The sequence below is a fragment of the Gobio gobio genome (genome assembly GCF_949357685.1).
Source record: "Gobio gobio genome assembly, chromosome: 9".
In the NCBI taxonomy this organism is placed as follows: domain Eukaryota; kingdom Metazoa; phylum Chordata; class Actinopteri; order Cypriniformes; family Gobionidae; genus Gobio; species Gobio gobio.
The window spans coordinates 7,884,044-7,905,240 of record NC_137115.1 but is presented as its reverse complement, the minus strand read 5'-3'; the positions used below and the strand labels follow the sequence as shown (position 1 = coordinate 7,905,240).

General features: G+C 41.1%; 1 protein-coding gene across 1 annotated transcript in view; it reads left to right on the top strand.

The window, feature by feature from the left end:
* Window positions 1-21,197, top strand: part of abcc5 (ATP-binding cassette, sub-family C (CFTR/MRP), member 5) — a 56,585-nt gene that overhangs the window by 9,046 nt on the left and 26,342 nt on the right. The window contains exons 3-13 of the mRNA XM_079825699.1: window positions 6,895-7,043; window positions 7,862-8,017; window positions 11,883-12,027; window positions 15,469-15,702; window positions 15,907-16,080; window positions 16,163-16,310; window positions 18,031-18,179; window positions 18,273-18,380; window positions 19,599-19,955; window positions 20,037-20,108; window positions 20,217-20,341. Coding sequence (XP_079681825.1) covers window positions 6,895-7,043; window positions 7,862-8,017; window positions 11,883-12,027; window positions 15,469-15,702; window positions 15,907-16,080; window positions 16,163-16,310; window positions 18,031-18,179; window positions 18,273-18,380; window positions 19,599-19,955; window positions 20,037-20,108; window positions 20,217-20,341 — 1,817 coding nt within the window. The remainder of the gene's footprint in view (window positions 1-6,894; window positions 7,044-7,861; window positions 8,018-11,882; window positions 12,028-15,468; window positions 15,703-15,906; window positions 16,081-16,162; window positions 16,311-18,030; window positions 18,180-18,272; window positions 18,381-19,598; window positions 19,956-20,036; window positions 20,109-20,216; window positions 20,342-21,197) is intronic.

Here is a 21,197-nt window from a genome sequence, read left to right as displayed (position 1 = left end):
TTAAACATGAGTGTTACGTAAGTTTTCAGCTCCGAAACTTACAGGATATTCTTTGATATATATTCTTACAGGATATATATCACGATTAACTTTTATATATTAAAGGCTGAATGAAAAGTTGTCTTTTCAATTCATTACCCCTTTAACGCTTGAAAAAGTAGAAATTAAGACTGCTTTCAATATAGTTATGGTCATTTTATACTACTTTTTTCTTCTTTTTTTACAGTGAAATATTATAATAATAATATTTTTTGTTTTGTTTAGTCTTTTTTATTTAATAGTAGTAGTAGTAATAAAGATAATACATATTATTATTATATAGTTAGTATTGATATATATTCATAAAACTTTGGCCAAATTGTGCAGCCCTACAATCAAGCACAGCAAACCTGGAATTGCTTTTTAAATAGCATTTTGTGAGGGAGATGTCAGGGTTATGTTTAGTTTATTGTGTTTTGTTGTTATTCTCCCTATGTAATTTAAGCACTGAGTTCCTTCTGTTCAGTGTTCGGTCTCATTTGCATTTATGTGTAATGGTTGCAAGTTATTTCCTAGTTATTCTCCTGTATGTTTCTCTTGGATTTTGTTTAATAAAAGGACTGTTGTGAACTTGCCATCGTCGTGCACTTTGTTAAAGCCACACAATTTGTGACTGAAGACCGAACCAAAAGCAGATTGTTTTTTCCGGCCATTCACCTGGTCTGTTTAGAGCAAGGGAATAATCATCTCAAGGACCACACCAGTGATTTTCTAGATCTGGCATACCAATTTCCCCAACCGCTCCCTGTGTATTTTTTTGATCAAGCCTAAACGAGTGGTGCAAGGCATGTCTATCTGGTGTTGGTCCTCAAGAGGATTTTGCTGCATTTGTGGAGTGGGTGCTGGTGAACAATGGATCTGCTTGCACCATCTGCCCCACTCCAGACCAGCCAGCCAGCCAGCCAGCCATCTCCCTCACTCTGCACGGAGTGAATGCCTGAGCCCACCGCAGACTGAGAGTCCGAGCCTGCCTGATAAACAAGCCAGATGGAAAGACTGAGCCAACCATCGCCCCGGAGCCCGAACGCCCCACTGAGACTGACCAGGTGTGTGAGCCGGCAACTTCATCTGTACCTCTGCGGCGGCTCATAGTGTACGAGTGAATGGAGGAAAGCCCGGCCACCCACTACCACTGAGGGTGAGCTACAGCTGGTCTCTGCAGAAGTTTATGAATGGGAAAAGCTCCAAGTCTCCTGCATCTCCAGAGATTCCACCCAGCCTCCCTTTCCCACCTCCTCTTCCAAATCCAGCCAGTCCATCAGCTCCGCCTCTACTGGTTCCCTTCAGCTCCTCGGCTCCTCCTTTGTCTACTCCACTATGCTCCACCTCCAGCCACGAGCCCGTCGCTCTACGTCGGTTTAGTCCTCTGGCACCCGGGCTCCACCTCCGGAGGCTCGTTGTTGCGGATTCGCCTTGGTCTCCAGAGCCATAAATGTTGCGGGGTCTCATCGGCTCTTCATCTACCAGAGTCTCCATAGTTTCAGCCTCAGACGTGGTCACACCCACGGACCCTTGGCTGAACGTCTGATGCATATGGCACACTTTTCTGGAAACCCTTCAGGAGTTTCAAAGTCATCATCTGATTGGTTGAATTCTACAGGATGTCCGCGAGATGTGTTTGTTGCGTTCTTTAACGGTCTGCCTGGAAACAAATGCTGTAATGTCAGTTTTATGTTTAGTTTCTTGTGTTTTGTTGTTATTCTCCCTGTTCCCATTTGCCTGTGTTCTGCTTTCCTTGGTTGTTGATTAGTTCCATGCACCTGTTTCTGTTCAGATGATTACCTCTCCCTATGTAATGAAGCCCTGAGTTTTTTCTGTTCAGTGTTTGTTCTTGTATGCATTTATATGTTGTGTTTGTAAGTAATTTCCTCGTTACTCTCCTGCATGTTTCTCTTGGATTTTTTTTTTTCAATAAAAAGGACTATTTTGAACTCTTCATCGTCTTGTGCTTTGTTAAACAAACCCATCTGTGACAGGAAAATCGCAATTAGATATCTTTCCCCCCCAAATCGTCTAGCCTGCTCAAAAGCATTTATTTATAGGAAAATTAATTTTACTTTAATTGGGCCCCCATTAATTCACTGTGGAAAGAGGAGAATTTAATGAGCATATCTTTAAATGTTAGTTTCAAGTCTGTCAATGTGTTTTAGTTGGTTATAATTATACCACAAACTTTTGCCCCGCCATTGACAGAATTTTCCGTCATTTATGACACAAATTTTCCGGCAATCCACGCTTTCCCAGTTATACAGTAGGGGGCGCTATTACACATCTTCTGAAAGAGTACAGAAGCTCCAGTTCAAAACACAGGCGAAGAAGAAGCAGAAACAAGCGATAGAAACATTGCTTATCTACCTGATAACCCAAATCAAAACTGCCTAATGTTACTGAATGAAATGTCGACCCAGGACAAGCTATAGGACTGTGAAGCTTTGGGGTGTTGATGGACTCGATCTACTCCATCTATGTTTTGATCATTGTTCAAAATCCAATCCAGACATAGTCTGTGACAAAAATGTGTTTTCTTTCTCACCTTTTAGTTAAAAATGTTGCATTTTGTAATGAAACTTACCCACATTCAATTGTTGATAAAACAAAATAATGCATTAAGCTAGAATACTTTTTTTTTTTTTCTTTTTTTTTTTTAAAGTAGAGGCGGCTCAGTTCTTTTGATATATTGCATGTTCAGATATTCATTCTGGGGACCATGTAAGTTTTGTAAAAATGATCAAAAATGCTAGCCTGGCGTGGCCATACTCAATTCTAGTCAGAATTTGAGTCTGGTACCGCTCCATTGAGCTTTGATTATGGGGCGTGTTTCAACCGAGCCAGGAAAGACCTCAATTGGATAGACCCACAACCAATCAGAGCAACGGAGCGACGCGTAACGTTAGTTGTCAAATGTCAACAGAACTCAACTGCACTGTTACCAAGTCCGTGTTTTTCTCCATGTCCGCGGGTTGAAGCGACCCCAATTATGTGATTATATAAACCCAGGAATGCGAATTTTAGCAGGCAACCTTGCCAAAATAACATATTTTGCCAACCAAACGTTTTGAGTAGCAATTGTGCGCGACATTGCAAAAACACTTGGAAACCCTGTCTGCACGCACGCATGATTAAGTAACGTTACAAGAAAAACATGAGTGTAAACGATCTTTGGCAGTAATAAAATAATTTAAGGATACACAGAGTACTTACCAACACGATCATCGTTTCTGAGAGAAATAGTGAAGGTGAATGCATATACGAACAAGTTCTCCGTTTAGGATAAGAGCAAATTCAACCCAAGAGCCTTCGATGATGTGGATGATTACGTTACTGTTGATCATCTGTCCATCATCGTCTAAAGCCCGCCCTGACAATTTCATTGGTCCGAACAGTTTCTGTTCGGGCATAATTCCTCCTCTATGGAGCGAGTCCAGACCGAATTGCCCGAGAAAACATTTTGTGGGCGGGGCTAAATTCGGCTGGCATCCAGGCTACAAAAATGCTGGTGCTGGCTGGCAAAGCTGGCAGGGAAAGAATTCATTTGTGTTCATTACTGTTGAAAACCATGAAACATTCAATAATACGAAGGATGCATTATGTACAAGAGGATCCTGAAACAATGCAGAAATGGCTGTTTGGCTATTGGTTCACACTGTTTTCTATTCTTGGTGATGTCTGTGAATGGAAAAGGTTAGATGTAAAGACAATTACTTTGGGCCAAATTGTAATGGCTGGACGACTGGGTCAGAGCATCTCCAAAACTGCAGCTCTTGTGGGGTGTTCCCGGTCTGCAGTGGTCAGTCTCTATCAAAAGTGGTCCTGGTCCAAGGAAGGAACAGTGGTGAACTGGGCGGTCAAGGCTCATTGATGCACGTGGGGAGCGAAGGCTGGCCCGTGTGGTCCAATCAAACAGACAAGCTACTGTAGCTCAAATTGCAGTTTGTTGCGAATGGGGCTGCATAGCCGTAGACCAGTCAGGGTGCCCATGCTGACCCCTGTTCACCGCAGAAAGGGCCAACAGTGGGCACGTGAGCATCAGAACTGGACCACGGAGCAGTGGAAGAAGGTGGCCTGGTCTGATTAATCAAGTTTTCTTTTACATCACGTGGATGGCCGGGTGCGTGTGCGTCGCTTATCTGGGGAACACATGGATGCACTATGGGAAGAAGGCAAGCCAGAGGGGGCAGTGTGATGCTTTGGGCAATGTTCTGCTGGGAAACCTTGGGTCCTGCCATCCATGCCTCCAAATTCCCCAGATCTCAATACAAACAAGCATCTGTGGGATGTGCTGAACAAACAAGTCCGATCCATGGAGGCCCCACCTCACAACTTACAGGACTAAAATGATCTGCTGCTAACATCTTGGTGCCAGATACCACAGCACTCCTTCAGGGGTCTAGTGCAGTCCATGCCTCGACGGGTCAGGGCTGTTTTGGCAGCGAAAGGGGGATCAACACAATATTAGCTCATAACGTTATGCCTGAGCGGTGTATATATATAGTTAACTAATGTTAACAAATGGAATCTAACATCTCCATAGTATCACCCTATATATACAGTATATATTCTTTCTCACTATTGGAGATTCTTGTAGATTAGCAGCTGACTTCAGTTGGGCGTAGTTTGTTTGATGAGATGATGATATCACTAGCAGTGTTTGAAGATTCCCACTCTGTGGGGCTTTAAAGTACATGCTGTTCCCTTTAGAGGGCTAATCCGGCTGGCTTTTTCTGCCTCCCTGGGTTTTAAAAGATTCTAGCGTCTGCCTTTGCTTACACACACACATATAAACAAACACACACTCTGACTGCTCAGAACACTTAGCCTGGATGTCAGCAGAATACGCCACAGTGCTCGTCACCAAGGGCAACGGCCCATATAATAGGCTGTTGTCTCAGCTGGCTGTGGGCAGCACAAACTTTATTGTTGTCTGGCCTGTAATAAAATATTTTTTACTAGAGTGGTCATTGGCACATGTCGCAGTGTGTATCTGCACGTGGGGTCAAGTACATTTGATTAAGGCGAGACTCTACAAGCGAAACCACTGTCAAATTTGATATTTTGGGTTATTTTGCTTCCATAACGTGTTAATTCAGAGAAGTGGAAAGAAAACATCCAAAATACACATTTAAGTGTTTATAGTATTACACTTTATCTATTTGCGTCTGTAGATTTCAGTTCGCCTTTTCATTTGCCTGATTTATAGACAAAAAATATGGTTAAAATGTATATTTTTCTGACTGTTGACAATATTTTCTGATTTATGTAATAATAGTGATAAAAAGAAATATCCAAAACCCCTTCTGCAAAAATATTTAACTCTAATATGTCAACAAAATTAAAACAAATGAATGCATATCTATTTAGATAATGCCTAATTTCAATATTTAAAGACACGATGAAATCCAAATGGACAATTCTTGGTTTTTGTGGAAAAAATTTTATAGAATAATTTATTATCAAAATAACTTCCCCTCCCTCCTGCAGCGACATCTCTCTTCTCTTCACTCACATGAGATCGACCAATAGCAAACCACAACCATCCAATCAATTCCCCATGGACAAAATCAAGTCCTGCCCCACATTTGTTTTGTTCAAGAAGCCGTTCGACTCTGATATACATGACAACAGGAAAGAAAAGACTATCGCAACTTACGTTTTTAACAACTTTAAAGGGTCATGAAACCCCAAAACATATATTTTTTGAGATGTGAACAGATATGTACAGGCTGTACATCGCTGAAAACACTAAAAGCCCCCATACATTTTACCAATAAGTGGAAATTGGTTATTTATGCGTTTTTCTGAGCAATTTTGTTCTTCCGGGTTGAAAAGCAAAGTTGACGCAATGTCACGAAATGTAGAAGCGTGCCTTCGGAGTGTGTGACTGGCTGCGGGCATGATTCTACGTCAGCCGCTCCAATTATTCATGAGAATGAGCTCTTTTAACCCAATCACTGCGCTGTATTACGCATGAAATTGCATTACAGCAGAGAGTTCAAACAACATGTACATAAGAGCGGTTTCTGCGCTGAACGCCGCGATGAGTTTAACAACGCTCCCCATATAGATCAGGTACAGACCAGAGCGAGCACATTTCAAGATTTGAATGGCCATATTTCACTACTCTAGTGCTCTAAACATGGACCAGCACAGTGTATGCGCACATATTTAACTCGCTCATATTTAATTCAAGCCGTCTTCAAATGAAAGCTATGTGCAAATAAGGACAATGATACAGCCGTACGTCTGATCATGAACGCGATGACACGATGGATTATGAGAATGGGCAAAAAATGAACTATGCCTTTATTCTTTCTGTGTTAAAGTTGTGACATAACATTTCACAACTTATAATACAAAACAGTTGTGTAAATGTACTGATTAATCGGCTGGGGAAAGTGTGTATTTATTAGTTAAAGATTTTACTGTAGTGTCATGCCTTAAAGAGTCTTCTTAACAATTTTGCAGTGACTTGTTAAGCCAAGACACATGATTTAAACATGTGCATAACTTACAATTATGGTCTTCATCAGCTGCCTGTGTTTAATGCCACGTGCAGCACGAGACTGGAGGTTCCTTCCCGTACTGTGGTGTTTTTTACCCCAGGAATTATTGGACCTTTATGAGTTGCATGGTTTCAGGAGTCTGACTGGTTTCCTTCCTCTTGTTTTTTTTCCCGCTGATGATATTTGTTCTTGCCCAATACTTGCTGACAAACATGTCTTCTTTCATTTCCTGTCAACTTTTATTTTGCATCGTCACATCTTTCCAGTGAAAAGTGCTGAAATGCAATGAATGCATTTTTTTAAAAACCCAAACAAACTGGCAGCTAAACACCTGATCTGCTGATGTTTCTCCCAGGATGCTTTTGAAACGGCAGCGAGAGCTGAGGGTGGCCTCTCATTGGATGGCGGCAATGCCCCTGACGCAAAAGAGTTGGAGGACGAAGTCGGGAGAAGCAAATACCACCACAGTGTCGGTGTGCTCAAGCCCATCCGCTCCACCAGCAAGTACGTACTAAAGTTACAGATCATTGTGCCTTTCATTTCAGTAAGCAAATCATAAAGGGTAACACTGTGTCCATTTCCAGATTTTGAAGGTCAGTCTCTCAAATGTCGAAGGCTCAGTAGACCTGAGAAAGGGGATGCCAAGTTACAGTTATATAAAGACACCACATAAATCATAGTTTTTTTAATCATTTTTTTAAACACATGGTATCCTTGCACCACACCTTATTAATCACTGACAAAATGTTTGATGCGCCAAGAAAACAAATGGGGAAAACTGATCTTAATTTGAAAATTTTGAGTTTAGAAAAGGCCTATATGAGGGCAAAAGCAACTGAACTGAACAACTGTAAAATAAACTAACTTTCGTTTGAACCATGTTCTCAGTCTTCCTCAAATATTGATTATTTTTAAAGGAGAGAACTATCACAGCATGACAGGATTGAGCAAAAGCCTTAACATTGATTTGCCCTGTTAGAATCAATAATAGAAAATTTACTTTTTGATTTTTGAGTGCTAATCACCATTGAGGTTTGTTGCAAGTTACATGGATTCACACTCCGAAGACAACACAGCACAGTATAGACTTCTTTGTTGAATTTCAACAAAAGCCACATTTAGGTAATAACCCTATTAAAATGTCACGGTGCAGTGATTAAGTTCAAATACAGTTTCACGAGAATAGGTTGTGTATATATACACTGTGTCCCTGAGAAAGGCACAAAGGACTCGCATTGGGTGGCCCTTATAATATTGGTAATAAAAAAGTGCAGATTAGGGACTAATACATGTCTCTTGTCTGTTTCTTGTTGCCATTACAGGTATCAACATCCAGTGGACAACGCTGGCCTCTTCTCTTTTATGACATTTAATTGGTTGACCTCGTTGGCTATACTGGCCCATAAGAAGGGTCAGCTGTTTCTAGAGGATATATGGGCTGTGTCACAGTTCGAGAGTTGTGAGACCAATCGCCGCAGGTCAGTACTGATATATCCTATCAAAGCACTCATCCAACTCAAATATATGTTATTCAGGCTTGGCAGGGGCAACCTCCTCATTTACCCCTTTTCCACCAGCATGAACCGGGTGCCAGTTCAGAGCTAGTGCTAGTGCTGGTTCGACTGACGAGCCTTCTAAGAACCGGTTTGCCTTTCCACAGGCTAGAGAGCCACCACAGAGCCAGGTCTTACGTCACTGTATACGTCTCATCTTTCTCAGCAACGCTAGCGAGGAAGCGGGAAACACAGCAGGCGTGTTCGAGATGCATGCACAGACCAATCAGTGCATGATATCAAAGTACCGCAAGAGAGATTCAAAAGCATAAGGAGTCGTTCTACTTTGATGTCATACGACGATCGGTCTGCACAGCATCGATGCATCTCGAACAAGCCTTCCATCAACAATGGCGAACATTGCGTTACTATTGATACACATGGCTTTACGATCCTTCGGCATCAAAACACTGCAAATCCAACTAGGGATGGGCAACAGTGGTCGAGTAATCGAGTACTCGAACGTGACAGCGATCATCGATCATGAGAACGATGATCGCCCTGAAAAAAAATATATTTGTCTCTTTTTTTATTGGTTATTGCGTCGTTTTGCGCGGTACCGGAGGTCTGATTGGTTAGCGTTATACAGCACGCCTCCAGACCACGGCGAAATAAAGTGAAACTGAGGTGTGCACTGCAGTGATGTCTGGAATCACTGTGATCATTGAATGGTTAGTGCAAGATGTGCAGCGCCAATCATAACATTATAATGAGAACACGATGGAAAATGCTGTAAATGATCTGTGCTCAGTTCCCCGTGTATCAGCTGATCCACAGAGAAACTAGCGAGAACACTCAGACTAGCGCGTGAAGTTCATGTGCGCATTCGCGTCCTTTTTCTGCAGATGCAGAGGATTACCTTTATGTTGTCTATCTGATTAATCTAATATAAAAAGCGTTTGGTTGAGCTAGAAAAGCGCTGCCGTTATACCGGCTGTTCATTCTCTTCAGTTTCAGCTCAAATGCATTAATGCTCGAGCTCGACATGGTTTAGAGAGTCATATTCTTTTTAGATAGGCTATTTCTTTCTCAGAATCATTGATATTAGTAATGCAGCAGTGCTAAACTGTTCTCGTATTTTTTAACAGTAGACCTAGTTTATTTAAAGTTGTTTTTCGTTATGAGTTGGAAAACGTGATGTCTGTAAACGCTTCGATCATGAATAATACAAGTGCATGATGTGCAGAGTCAATCTGTCAAAGCATTATAATGAGAACACGATTTTAATAAAATGTTGTTTCTGTGTGCTTTCGTTGTCCGTGTATCAGCGTTGTTAAGGGAATTGAGCGCATTCAAAATGTTCCGTTTCAAACAATAGCCTGTAAAATCTAGCACGCTGAAGTTCACGTGCGCATTCAAGTCCTTTTGTGTTGATTTATGTCATAATAGGTTCATATTAATCTTCATATTAATATTGATATAGGGTGCGTTTGGTTGAGTTTATTAACCAGCTAGCAAGCTCTGCAGGGTGGTGTTATTTCACAGTTTCAGCTCAAAGGCAATGCTCGATATTACTGACTTGGTTATTTGAGACGGTCATTTTATAAAGATGTTTCTTTTTCAAAGACATTTATGCATCATAATCAAGCAGTTATTTTTTGTTTTATATGTTCATGTTTTCATATACCTGTTTTCATGTCACGTTTGTATTTGTGAACAACCATTTTCATAACAGTATTTTCATTATCTCAATGACGGACAAGCCCCGCCCCCTGCATATGCCCCGCCCCCGAGTACTCGAGTACTCGTTTTTGAGACCTATCGATGATCGAAATGAGAAATTGTCAAAAATGCCCATCCCTAAATCCAACGCATTCGTGCAGCTTGCCGTAATTTGTATAGACGGGAGCAGCTATTAGCTCGATTAGCTGCTATTTCAAAAATGGCGGTAACCAGTTTGTGTTCATCTTGTTGGTCACGGTAACCCCGCCCCCAGCCCCTGACGCAAGCGGTTCTTACTTCTAGACCAGCAATGTTTTGGTGCTACTTAAGAACCACTTTTCCTGGTTCAGAGCTGGTGCTTTGGGTGTTGAAAACTAAAGAAACGATTTGAAACTAGGCTCTGGCTCCGAACCAGCACTCAAACTGCCTTGGTGGAAAAGGGGTACTATAGTACTACGGTGGTACCAAAGTGGTAATACCATGGTACCAACACCATAAATACAGTAGGGCTGGGTATTGACACAGTATGTACAGTACTGATCACGTACAGTACGTGGCAACTTGTTAAAGTTCCCCTGTAATCAAATAATAGCCCTTAAAACTCTTCTTTGATCACCAAAATTGCATATTTAAATGTTTTTTTTCCTGTGAAAAAAAATCTTAAAATAGCTTGAATGTAACTCTACACCCTTGCTTCATTTAGTATATGCAGATTCATGAATATTCATGAATACGCAAATTAGCCCCATCCCCACTCACTCGCACATGGTTGTCATAAAGCATATTAAAAAAACTACATAGACAGATAAACTTGATTTTCACCACAGGGTGAATTATAAAATATCTAGAAAAATATTTTTCTCAACTAAAGCTGTAAACTATACTGGGGACCCTGCCTGTTGATGCATATCCATATTATTTAAGATTAAAATGAACAATATAGCCCTAATTATTAAATTGCCATGCATTCAATTGTGATCTGTATACAAACATTTAAATGGCACCTAGCAGTTAGGGTGTTTTTGTTGGTATATTTAATGACATAATTATGATTCTACCAATTTGTTGTTGAAATATAAACACTTCAATCATGAAAACTCTCAAAGTAGTTTTGGCATTTTAATGAGCATGGCAGTGTTAATTCATTTGGTACTGGCAAACTAGGGACCCTATTTTAACAATCTGAGCGCATGGTCTGAAGCGCATGGCGCAGGTGCACTTAGGGCGTATCCAAATCCACTTTTGCTAGTTTAATGACGGAAAAAAACTATCAGTGCACCAGGCGCATGGTCCAAAAGGGTTGTACCTAGTCTCTTAATGAGTCATGGGTGTGTTTTGGGCGTAAAGTGTTATAAACCAATCAGAGTCTCATCTCCCATTCCCTTTAAAAGCCAGTTGTGCTCGCACCATGGTGTATTCACTATTAACATGCTGAAACTTAGTGAGTATGGACTCACTACTGCTATTAGATGCAAATATATGCTGCTGCCGCATGAATATGCATACATAAATCCTGTAGCAGATTTAGTCAGGTGGAGCTGGGGGAGGTGGAGGGGTTCAGAGGAACTCTGATGTTGGAACATGCCTACAGCGAACACTGAACCAGACTGTTTTATGTTGAGCAAGCAATCTCATTGACCGCAGAATCAGCAGAGGCTAATCAGCTTGTGGTAATGGTGTGTGATGGTGTGCAGATTGCAAGTAAAGGACAAACAGCCTGCGTCATCTACAGTTTATCTAACGTCATCTAAACTAGATATATAAATTGTGGCTGTCATAGAAAGTTGTTTTCATTACAGATAAATTCAAATATACATTAAATAATCAAGACATCACCAGGTTAAGTACAAATATAATGAAAATATAGTGCATATGTTTAGCAAAAGGCTAGAGTTGTTGTTTTTAGTTGACTGATGAGCTTTTCCTGAGGTAAATGTAACTTGACATTGTGACATTGTTTATAAGCTTTTTTTATTGATGTCTTTCGGCGGCTGAAACTCTCAAATCAAATGGTATTACAGTGGTATTCTTCTTGCCACTTTTGTTAGTGCTAAATGGACCTGGAGCCAGGCCTGATGTCATTGGCATTATATGATATCAACATACAGTAACTCCTTCATTTCCACAGGCTGGCCGGGTTGTGGGATGAAGAAATCCGGACACGAGGGGACGGGGCGTCTCTTCGTCGTGTGGTCTGGCATTTTTGCCGCACGCGTCTGCTGCTGTCCATCCTCTGCCTTATGGTTACTCAACTCGCAGGCTTCAGTGGCCCAGTAAGTAACACCATCTCAGCTCTGTTGTGTCTTTCTGGTGTCTTTTCTTCTTCTCCCTCTATCTAGATCTCCCGCTCTTGCTCTATCTTTCTCTATCTGTCTCTGTGTATTATTAGCTTTGTAGACCCATCTATCAAATACCTGCCCCCCTCAAATGTTCAGGTGAGTGTTCAGATGGGGAATTGAAGGTGTTACTGTGTTACATTGTCACTGGGCATCAGAAGTGATCTGCTTTACATCTGTGATGTTTCCAGTGTGGCTCCCAAAACCATTTTATCAGTTCATTAAACCATTAGTGCTATCTATAAAGTGCCTTAATGATGACTTGTGCCAACACCAAAAGAGTATTACAACTTGTCCGCTGCTTTTTGCCAAATAGTTTGACTTTCTCGTCATACAAATTGGGGGAACTTTAATAATTTAGATGTTATGGTGTAATGTTATTCAAGTATGTAATTTCTACGCCACGAACGGCACCAAATGGAATTGCAATATATTTGAACCCCCCAGCCGGACGTAACGACATCAGCTCAACCAATAGAGCGCAAAAGTCGGGTTCTGGACGTAAAAACTCCATTTATTTTCTTCATAGGGAAATGGATTTTTGACAATAACTTAAAAAATATATACTTTGTGAGCTTCGGTTGTATATGCTTTTGTTAAAGCCATCCGTTCGCATTATTTCAAAGTTTTTTTTTTAAATAATGGTGTTTAACATCTGAATTTGTGGTGAAAAACTACATTACCCATGATGCTGTACAGAAAATTCCACCAATCAGAGAGTTGCGGCGAGCAAATCGCACCAACACCTCTTGGTAACGCCCACTCCCATGAATCACAGCAAATGGCGTAATTGAGTTGGTCTATATAAATACATATTTTGTAATAAACTAAAAAGATATAGTTTCTATGGATATAATAAACAACTTTAAACAAATAATTTTTACATTCGACTGTCATTCGCAATGCTTCACGGGATTGTAGCTTTTAAATTCACAGTCTTGTACCTTTGTAATGTTGTGATGAACCTCGTAGCTGATTGGTTCGGTTCATGGCTAATAATTCTTTAACGAAAATGCCTATGGGAAAAATGAATGGAAAAATCCTTCCGGAACCAACACCGCTGAAGATATGGGTGGAAATGAATGGTGTAAGTTAGGGGCGGGACTAAAGTATTTTTCAGTTCTGTTTGGTGCTGCCAGTTGTGTAGAAGTGACACACTTCACCTTTACTCAAGTCTATTAGTTAAGGCCAAATGTTATCAATCTTAAAAAACTTTAAGAAAGTTAAAGATAAATGAATCAAAGCTTTAGTCATCAATTACAGTTCCAAGAGTTTCCGTTCCAAAAACAACAACTAATTTATTACACCTGTTCAAAAAAAACTGCTGCTCTATGAATGTGAAAGTTTCTGTTTGTCTGTTGCCTTCCAGGTACCAGGTGTTTTATATATGTGGTGTAATTATCGGGTAGATAAAAGCGAAGTATCTGTTCTTATGGCCCGCTATGAAATGATAGATTTGGGGTAAAACTAAACTTAAGTTTAGGGGCATTGCATGTAGCTCAAGCGTAGTCTAGAGAGAAATCTCCTTAGATCAGGAGGATAGGCTAACATTTTCTTCAAGGAGAGCTTCTGTCACTGTCCCACCATGGGCGACACAGCAAGGCTCTGTCTCCTTCAACCCTTTGGAGAAAATCGGGCTTATCAAAACGCTTGGATTTCAATCTGTCTAATCATCAACTGACTTTTTCTCCCTGTTGTCTATATTTAGCAACTCCCGTAGAACATCTCCTTGAAGAGATACCTGTCCTTGCTCTGATGACTGAGGTCAGGGGTGGTTTGTAAAGGAAGGTGGGTGTCTATGGGGGGGCGGGTGGGGGTTCAGATCGGAGTTAGGGGTCAGAGGTCGCTGGGTCCCCATGTGTGTGACATGTGACAGAGGCTATTCTTTAGACTCCCACAGGGTGTCCATTTAACCTGCGGGGAGAGCACACGGCAGGGAGAGCCGGTGAGGATTCCTGGGAGGTAAGGGCATGTTTCTTATGCAGGGCTGGATCAAGAGTTAATGCTGTTTGCTGCCCTTCTCTCTCTCTTTCTTTCTGTTTCCCCTCTCTTATTTGATCTCTGTAATTATTGGCATCTCATGTGTTATGACATAATCCGGCGGTTGGGTAACTGGTTGTCAAACTGCAATGTATGTCCGATGACCAATGTGGGCGAGATTTTGTGCCAATGGACAATCGATTCAGACTTCTTCAGATATCTGTCCCATATACCAGCTCCTTTGCTCAATGGAAAACGGACTTGTGGGGTTTTTATATTGCTGGGGTTTCTTGTTTTGGACTGAAACGCTCTCAAGTTTGAGAGATCCATGGGCGTACAGGCAATTTTCAGACCCACACCTCTTGTCCTCAATATGTTGCTGGATTTTTGACCAATTTCACGGACACCTTTTTGGGCAACTATGTGGTGTAAATGGGTCTCGTAAGATGTGCGTCATTCAGGGAGGGATCGCTGCCCCACTAACCTCGATTAAAAGTAAATGGGACAGCTTTTAAGTGATGACAGCTTGCAAATGGACTCTCAAAGAACTAGATGTGCCTTTTCTTTTGACATCATACCTGAAATCGTACTTTTATGAAACAATGTCTTTTGTTTTGCCTGATCCATGTTTTTGTTCTTGCTCAAACGTCTTTGTAAATCTGCTGAATGTTTCAACTTTCAAGGTTAAATATTCAAGGTTTCTTTAATAAAAACAAGCAGCTGTGTTGAACCACATGGGTTTGCCCGTATTCCCAGTTTATGTGTGCATATCCTTGACTGCGTATGTGCATGATATTTGAGAACGGTGTGTGTGTGTGTGTGTGTGCGACTGTGTGTGTGTGCTTGTATGAACCGTGTCAGCTGTTAAAAGTTTTCTGTGTTTTGTGCTTCCGCACACTCTGCTACTAACGATTGATTCAATTGATATTAATTTTCAGGTGTTAAAACAAAAGTACGTCTCTCTCCATCCTGTACCCCCAACCTGATGTGACTGTAGGTAAAAAGTCTTTGAATCCACAAACAAGGGGCATTATGTCCATGATTCACATTGCTAAAGTACAATGTCTCTCGCACGAATGGTACTATCATTGTCTCTCTTGTTCTTTTCCAAAGGCTAGAGAAAATGGCCAAATAAGGTAAACTATTAGAACACAGGCTGACATTCTCTCTCAGTAGAAGTTGCTCCAGTGCTTATGATGATGCCCCACACGTAGCATACAATGATCTCTTCACCTTTTTCTGCCGAATGACGTAGTAATGCCAAATGTTTTATGATGAGGAAGGTCACAAAATGTTGTCGAACTGTAAATATCGCAGTGGTGGTGCAAGAGTATGTTTGTATCCTCAGTCACGCCTGCTGTGTCCTGTCGCCCCCTTGCTCGTCCTCCCTCTCCCCAGGCGTTTGTGGTGAGGCGGTTACTGGAGTATACGCAGATGAGCGAACCCGACCTGCCCTACGGCCTGCTGTTGGTGCTGGGCCTCTTGGCCACCGAGCTGATTCGCTCCTGGTCCCTCGCCCTCACCTGGGGGCTGAACTACCGCACCGGGACCCGCCTGCGTGGAGCTGTCCTGACCATGGCCTTCCACAAGATACTGCGTCTGCGCAGCCTTCGGGAGAAGAGCATGGGACAGGTACGGTGTTGAGGGACAGACAAGGAGTTTTTCATATTAATGAATTGGACATTTAGGAAGGTTAGGAGCAGATATCCTAGGGTGTTGAATGGTGAAGAGATGAAGAGTGAAAGAAAAAGAAGGTGATGCCCGCAAATATATTTTACGGTAGTATACGGTATGTGTCGCACATCTTGCCAATGTACGTGTTGCTTTTCTCTTTAGCTGATCAATATGTGCTCGAGTGATGGGCAGCGCATGTTCGAAGCGGCCGCGGTGGGCAGCCTGTTGGCAGGAGGCCCCCTGGTGGCCGTGCTGGGAATGGCATACAACTTATCTGTATTGGGGCCGACTTCTCTGCTAGGCTCTGCCGTTTTCATCCTCTTCTACCCTACCATGGTGAGCTTTTCGGTTCCTGCTTGGTCTTGTTTTTCCACTGGGAGTTTCCATTGTAATGCCGCTGTTTTTCCTGTGCCGGTAGATGTTTAGCTCCAGGCTGACGGCATACTTCAGGAGGAAGGGAGTAGCCGTGACTGACCAACGTGTTCAAAAGATGAATGAGATTCTGAACTACATCAAGTTCATTAAGATGTATGCCTGGGTCAAGGCGTTCTCACAAGCTGTACGAAGTGAGTTGTTTTTTTTGGCTTGTGTGTTTGGCTCAGTGTTATTTTAATACCATTGATATACAGTGGCAAGAAAAAGTATGTGAACCGCTTGCAGAATCTGTGAAAATGTGAATAATTTTAACTAAATAAGAGAGATCATACAAAAGGCATGGTATTTTTTATTTAGTTCTGTCCTGGATAAGATATTTAACATTTTACAAATAGTCCACAAGACAAAAAATTTGCTGAATTTATTAAAATAATCCATTCAAAAGTTTATGAACCATTGGTTTTCAGGGCTGTGTGTCGTTCCCTGGATGATCCACGGCTGTTTTTTTGTTTTTGTGATGGGTGTTCTTGAGTCTCTTGTTTGTCCTGAGCAGTTAAACTGACCAATGCTCTTCAAAAAAAACCTCCAGGTCCTGCACATTCTTTAGTTTTCCAGTATCTTTTGCACATTTGAAACCTCTCCAGCAATGACTGTATGATTTTGAGATCAATCTTTTCACACTGAGGACAATCGAGGGACTCAAACACAACTACTAGAAAAGGTTGAAACATTCACTGATGCTCCAGAAGGAAACACACGATGCATTAAGAGCTGGGGGTGAAAACGTTTGAGCAGGATGAAGATGTCCAAATGTTTCTTATTTTGTTTAAATATAATTTTTTTTCATTTATTACTGCCCTTCAGAAGCAACAGAAGATATTTGCATGTTTAAGAAGACAAATTGAGTAGTTTTCAATAAGCTCTTAATGCATTGTGTGTTTCCTTCTGGAGCATCAGTGAATGTTTCAACTTTTTTAGTAGTTTTGTTTGAGTCCCTCAATTGTCCTCAGTGTGAAAAGATGGATCTCAAAATCATACAGTCCCTGCTGGACAGGGTTCAACTTCAAACTGAAGAATGTGCAGGACCTGGAGGATTTTTCTGAAGAGCATTGGTCAGTTTAACTGCTCAGAACAAACAAGAGACTCAAGAACAACATCACAAAACAAAAAAACAGCCGTGGATCATCCAGGGAACAACACACACACACAGAGCCGTGGATCATCCAGGGAACGACACACAGTATTGAGAATCAATGGTTCATAAACTTTTGAACAGGGTTATTTTCATAAATGTAGCTTTTTTTTTGTCTTGTGGACTAAATGTAAACATTTTTATGTAAAATATCTTATTCAGGACAGTACTAAATAAAAAATAACTTGCATTTTGTATGATCTCTCTTATTTAGTTAAAATTATTCACATTTTTTCGGATTTTGCAAGCGGTTCACATACTTTTTCTTGCCACTGTACTATTATTGTTTTTGTTAATATTTGTTTTATTTATATTTATTAAGATAAAAATGTATATTTAAAAAAAATGTCTATATATTTTAGTATCATTGATTTTTTTTTAAACTGGTGTTTGTATCATTGATATCCTGTTATAGTTTTTGTAAAAAAAAAATTTTGCTTACATTTTAACATGTTGAAGTTTGAGCAATTTTGTTGCTTTTGTCATTTTTATTAGTTTTTAAAAATATGTCTGTAAAGTTTTTATTAAATTTTAATTTAGTTTTAGTTATTTTAGTACTTCAAGTTAAACTAAACAAAAATGAGAAATATTGCCATGGCAACTAGCTGAAATAAAATAAGTTTTTGTTTATTTTATTTTATTGTAATGGTTTTGTTTTAGTTAACGATAATAACCCTGGTTTGACTCATTTTTGCTAAACATTGTGTACCTTTAAACAGGAATAAGAGAGGAGGAGCGTCAGATCTTGGAAAAAACAGGATATTTTCAGAGCATCACAGTTGGCGTGGCACCTATCGTCGTGGTGATTGCCAGTGTGGCAACATTCTCCACCCACATGTTGCTAGGTTATGACCTTACCGCTGCACAGGTAGGGTTACATTGCTTGTTTTGAAATGTAGTCATTACCATAGTATTAATAAACTCGTGCATTGACTCTTTACCTCTTCTTCTTTTTGTCCAGGCATTTACTGTCGTCACTGTTTTCAATTCCATGACCTTTGCCTTGAAGGTCACCCCATTTTCTGTCAAATCTCTCTCGGAGGCATCTGTCGCCATTGATAGGTTCAAGGTGAGCTTTCTGTGCCTCTTTCTACAAACAGTCACTTTCACTTCTGTCAAGATTTTCTCTGTCCTATAGTGTGTGTTTTGCATACTGTTATCAAGGGACCCCCTGTAAATCCTGGTGTTGGAGCAGGTGGTGTCATTCAGGCGTGTTTGATGTGGCCCCGATGGATGATCTTCAGGATTTGGCTGAATAAGATGGGAATGGGGCTGTTTTTGTCAGAATAGTGCCACATTGAAAAGCTCCAGTTGCCGCCCAGCTCACCCCCATCACTCATATAATCATGCAGATTATATCTTTGTTGCGTCTCTTTCTAATTTCAATGTCAGAGGATGAAAATCACAAAGTCATAATCTGCGTCACAGCTTTCATATCAAAAGTGTTGGTGATACAGTCATAAAAGGGTGATTAAAAAAGGGTTTAGAACAGAAAAAACCCTGATGAGAGTTGTTGAACATGGGTTCGCAAAACATCTCAGCTTCATGCATCTGGACACTTTTCCACCTTGTTTTGATTTTTGTGCTGGAATCACATCCCTCGAAGAAAAAACTATTGGATTGGCGTTTATGATTATTACACGTTTTGTTCAATCACTAATAATCTTCACAAATTAATTTTGAAGCCTAAACACAATCGCCAGAAGCCAAATGTAGTCTCTAAACAAACTACTCCACAGTCACATGACTTACATCATTAAACTTCCGACAACTCTTTCAGTCTTTTTTAAAATAAATAACATATTCCCTGAAAGTTTTAGTTAGAATAGATTGCAAGAGCGCGATGGAAAGTGGCTAGTGAGTAGATGAGTATTGACATGCATGCTTTGCTTGCATTCGGAAACGTTGTTGCGAGTGAAATTCCCTTAGGAGTGAAGAAAGGCAAGGCAAGGCAATTTATTTATAAAGCACATTTAAAACAGCTACAGCTGACCAAAGTGCTGTACAATCTATCACTAAGTAAAAAAAAGTACAAAAACATCAAAAAAACTGAATATATTATAATATATAATTGAAAAAAAAATTACATTGATTCAAAAGCAAGAGAAAAAAGATGTTTTTTAAGATGTGAAAATTACATGGATACTAAAATATGCTGACATGCAATCCTCAGTTGAATTAAATAGTTTAAAAGCAACAAAAAAGACAAACAGGCTCTGTGTTCCGTGTTATTTTTAGCAACTGTAAGAAATTTGTCAAATTTAGTCTGTTTTCCCTTTGTTCCCAGAGTTTGCTCCTGATGGCCGAGGTCAAGATGATCCGTGAGATGCCAAGGAATCCTTCCGTGGCAGTAGAGATGACTGGTGCCAGCCTGGCTTGGGAAACGGGCGGTCACAGCGCACAGCCTTCGCCCCGTGGTACACCCTATATAGGCCTCGGAATGAGAGGGTGTCGCAAGAAGCGTCGGCAGCATGACGACAACCCAAAACATCACGGGATGTTGGAAGAGGAAACGCAGGGCCAGCTGTTGCATGATGTGTCTGGAGACATGGCGTCCAGTCCTGAAGATCACACCCTTCAAGTGCCGACCATCAGCCAGCGGCTGCAAAGAACTCTTCACTGCATCGATCTCTCTATACAGAAGGTCTTTGGCTTTCTAAATGCTAATGGTAGAGATGACAAGGAATAATCAAACTAAAAATCATTCCTGTGTTTGAATCTTTAGGGGAAGCTGGTCGGTGTGTGTGGCAGTGTGGGAAGTGGCAAAACATCTCTCATCTCTGCCATTCTTGGCCAGGTGAGTGTTTATTGTCTGATATGAAGTGTAAAAAAGAGCTGCTGTCATTCATTGATCCATTAGATGCGTTTAGAAATCCTCAGATCCACTGTTGTGCGTGTATCCCAGATGACTCTTTTAGAGGGGACTGTTGCTGTTGATGGAGATTTCGCATATGTGGCACAACAGGCCTGGATTCTCAATGCATCTTTTCGTGACAATATCCTGTTTGGCAAGGAAATGGAGGAAGAGAGGTGAGCACCAAATAAAAGGAATGTGCAAAGGCCCTGATATACTCGCAGCAAAGTTTTTTTTCCGTTCTTTGCTTAGGGGTGAAGAATATCCTGACGCCATCCACATATGTGAATATGTAAATTAGAGCTTAGATCGGGCCCAAAAAATCAAGCCCGAGCCTGTGCACGTTGTGTCCGAGCTAGGCCCGGCCTGACACATTAACTGTAATTATGAGCCAGAGCCCGATTTAAACCTAACCATTTTTTAATACTCTGATGAGAACGAGCCTGTAATGAGCGAAGCGGAGCGGTGTAACGCTCAGCTCAATAATCCGCTCTATGCCAGCGCTCCACTCATGAACCACTACCTGTAAAACAACGTTCGGTCAAATCCCACTCAGACATGACATTTATCTGTACTGTAGCCTACTATACTTGTGTAGCCATTAAACAATGTACCGTATTTTCCGGACTATAAGTCGCATCAGTCAAAAAATGCGTCATGAAGAGGAAAAAAACATATATAAGTCACACTGGACTATAAGTCGCATTATACTGGACTATAACGCCAGCTTCACACCGCACACGCAAGCGTTGGCAGGGCAGAAGAAGGTCGGGGAACGGGAGCCGCGCGCGCTCGCTGTGCATTCACACTGGCAGCGTTTGTCTTGCGCAGCTGAGCCTCTCCTGGCAGAGCGTTCAAGCACCCATCTGTGGACTCGTTCCTCCAGCTCTGGCCATCTTGCTTTCTGTCTGGATTAGCTTTCTTTGTTTTCTTCATTACAGTTAAAGTAACCTCTGCTTTTCGCCAGTCCCTCACAAGTTTCTCACTCACTCCAAACGTTCTTTCTGCTGCTCGATTACCGTTTTCGGCTGC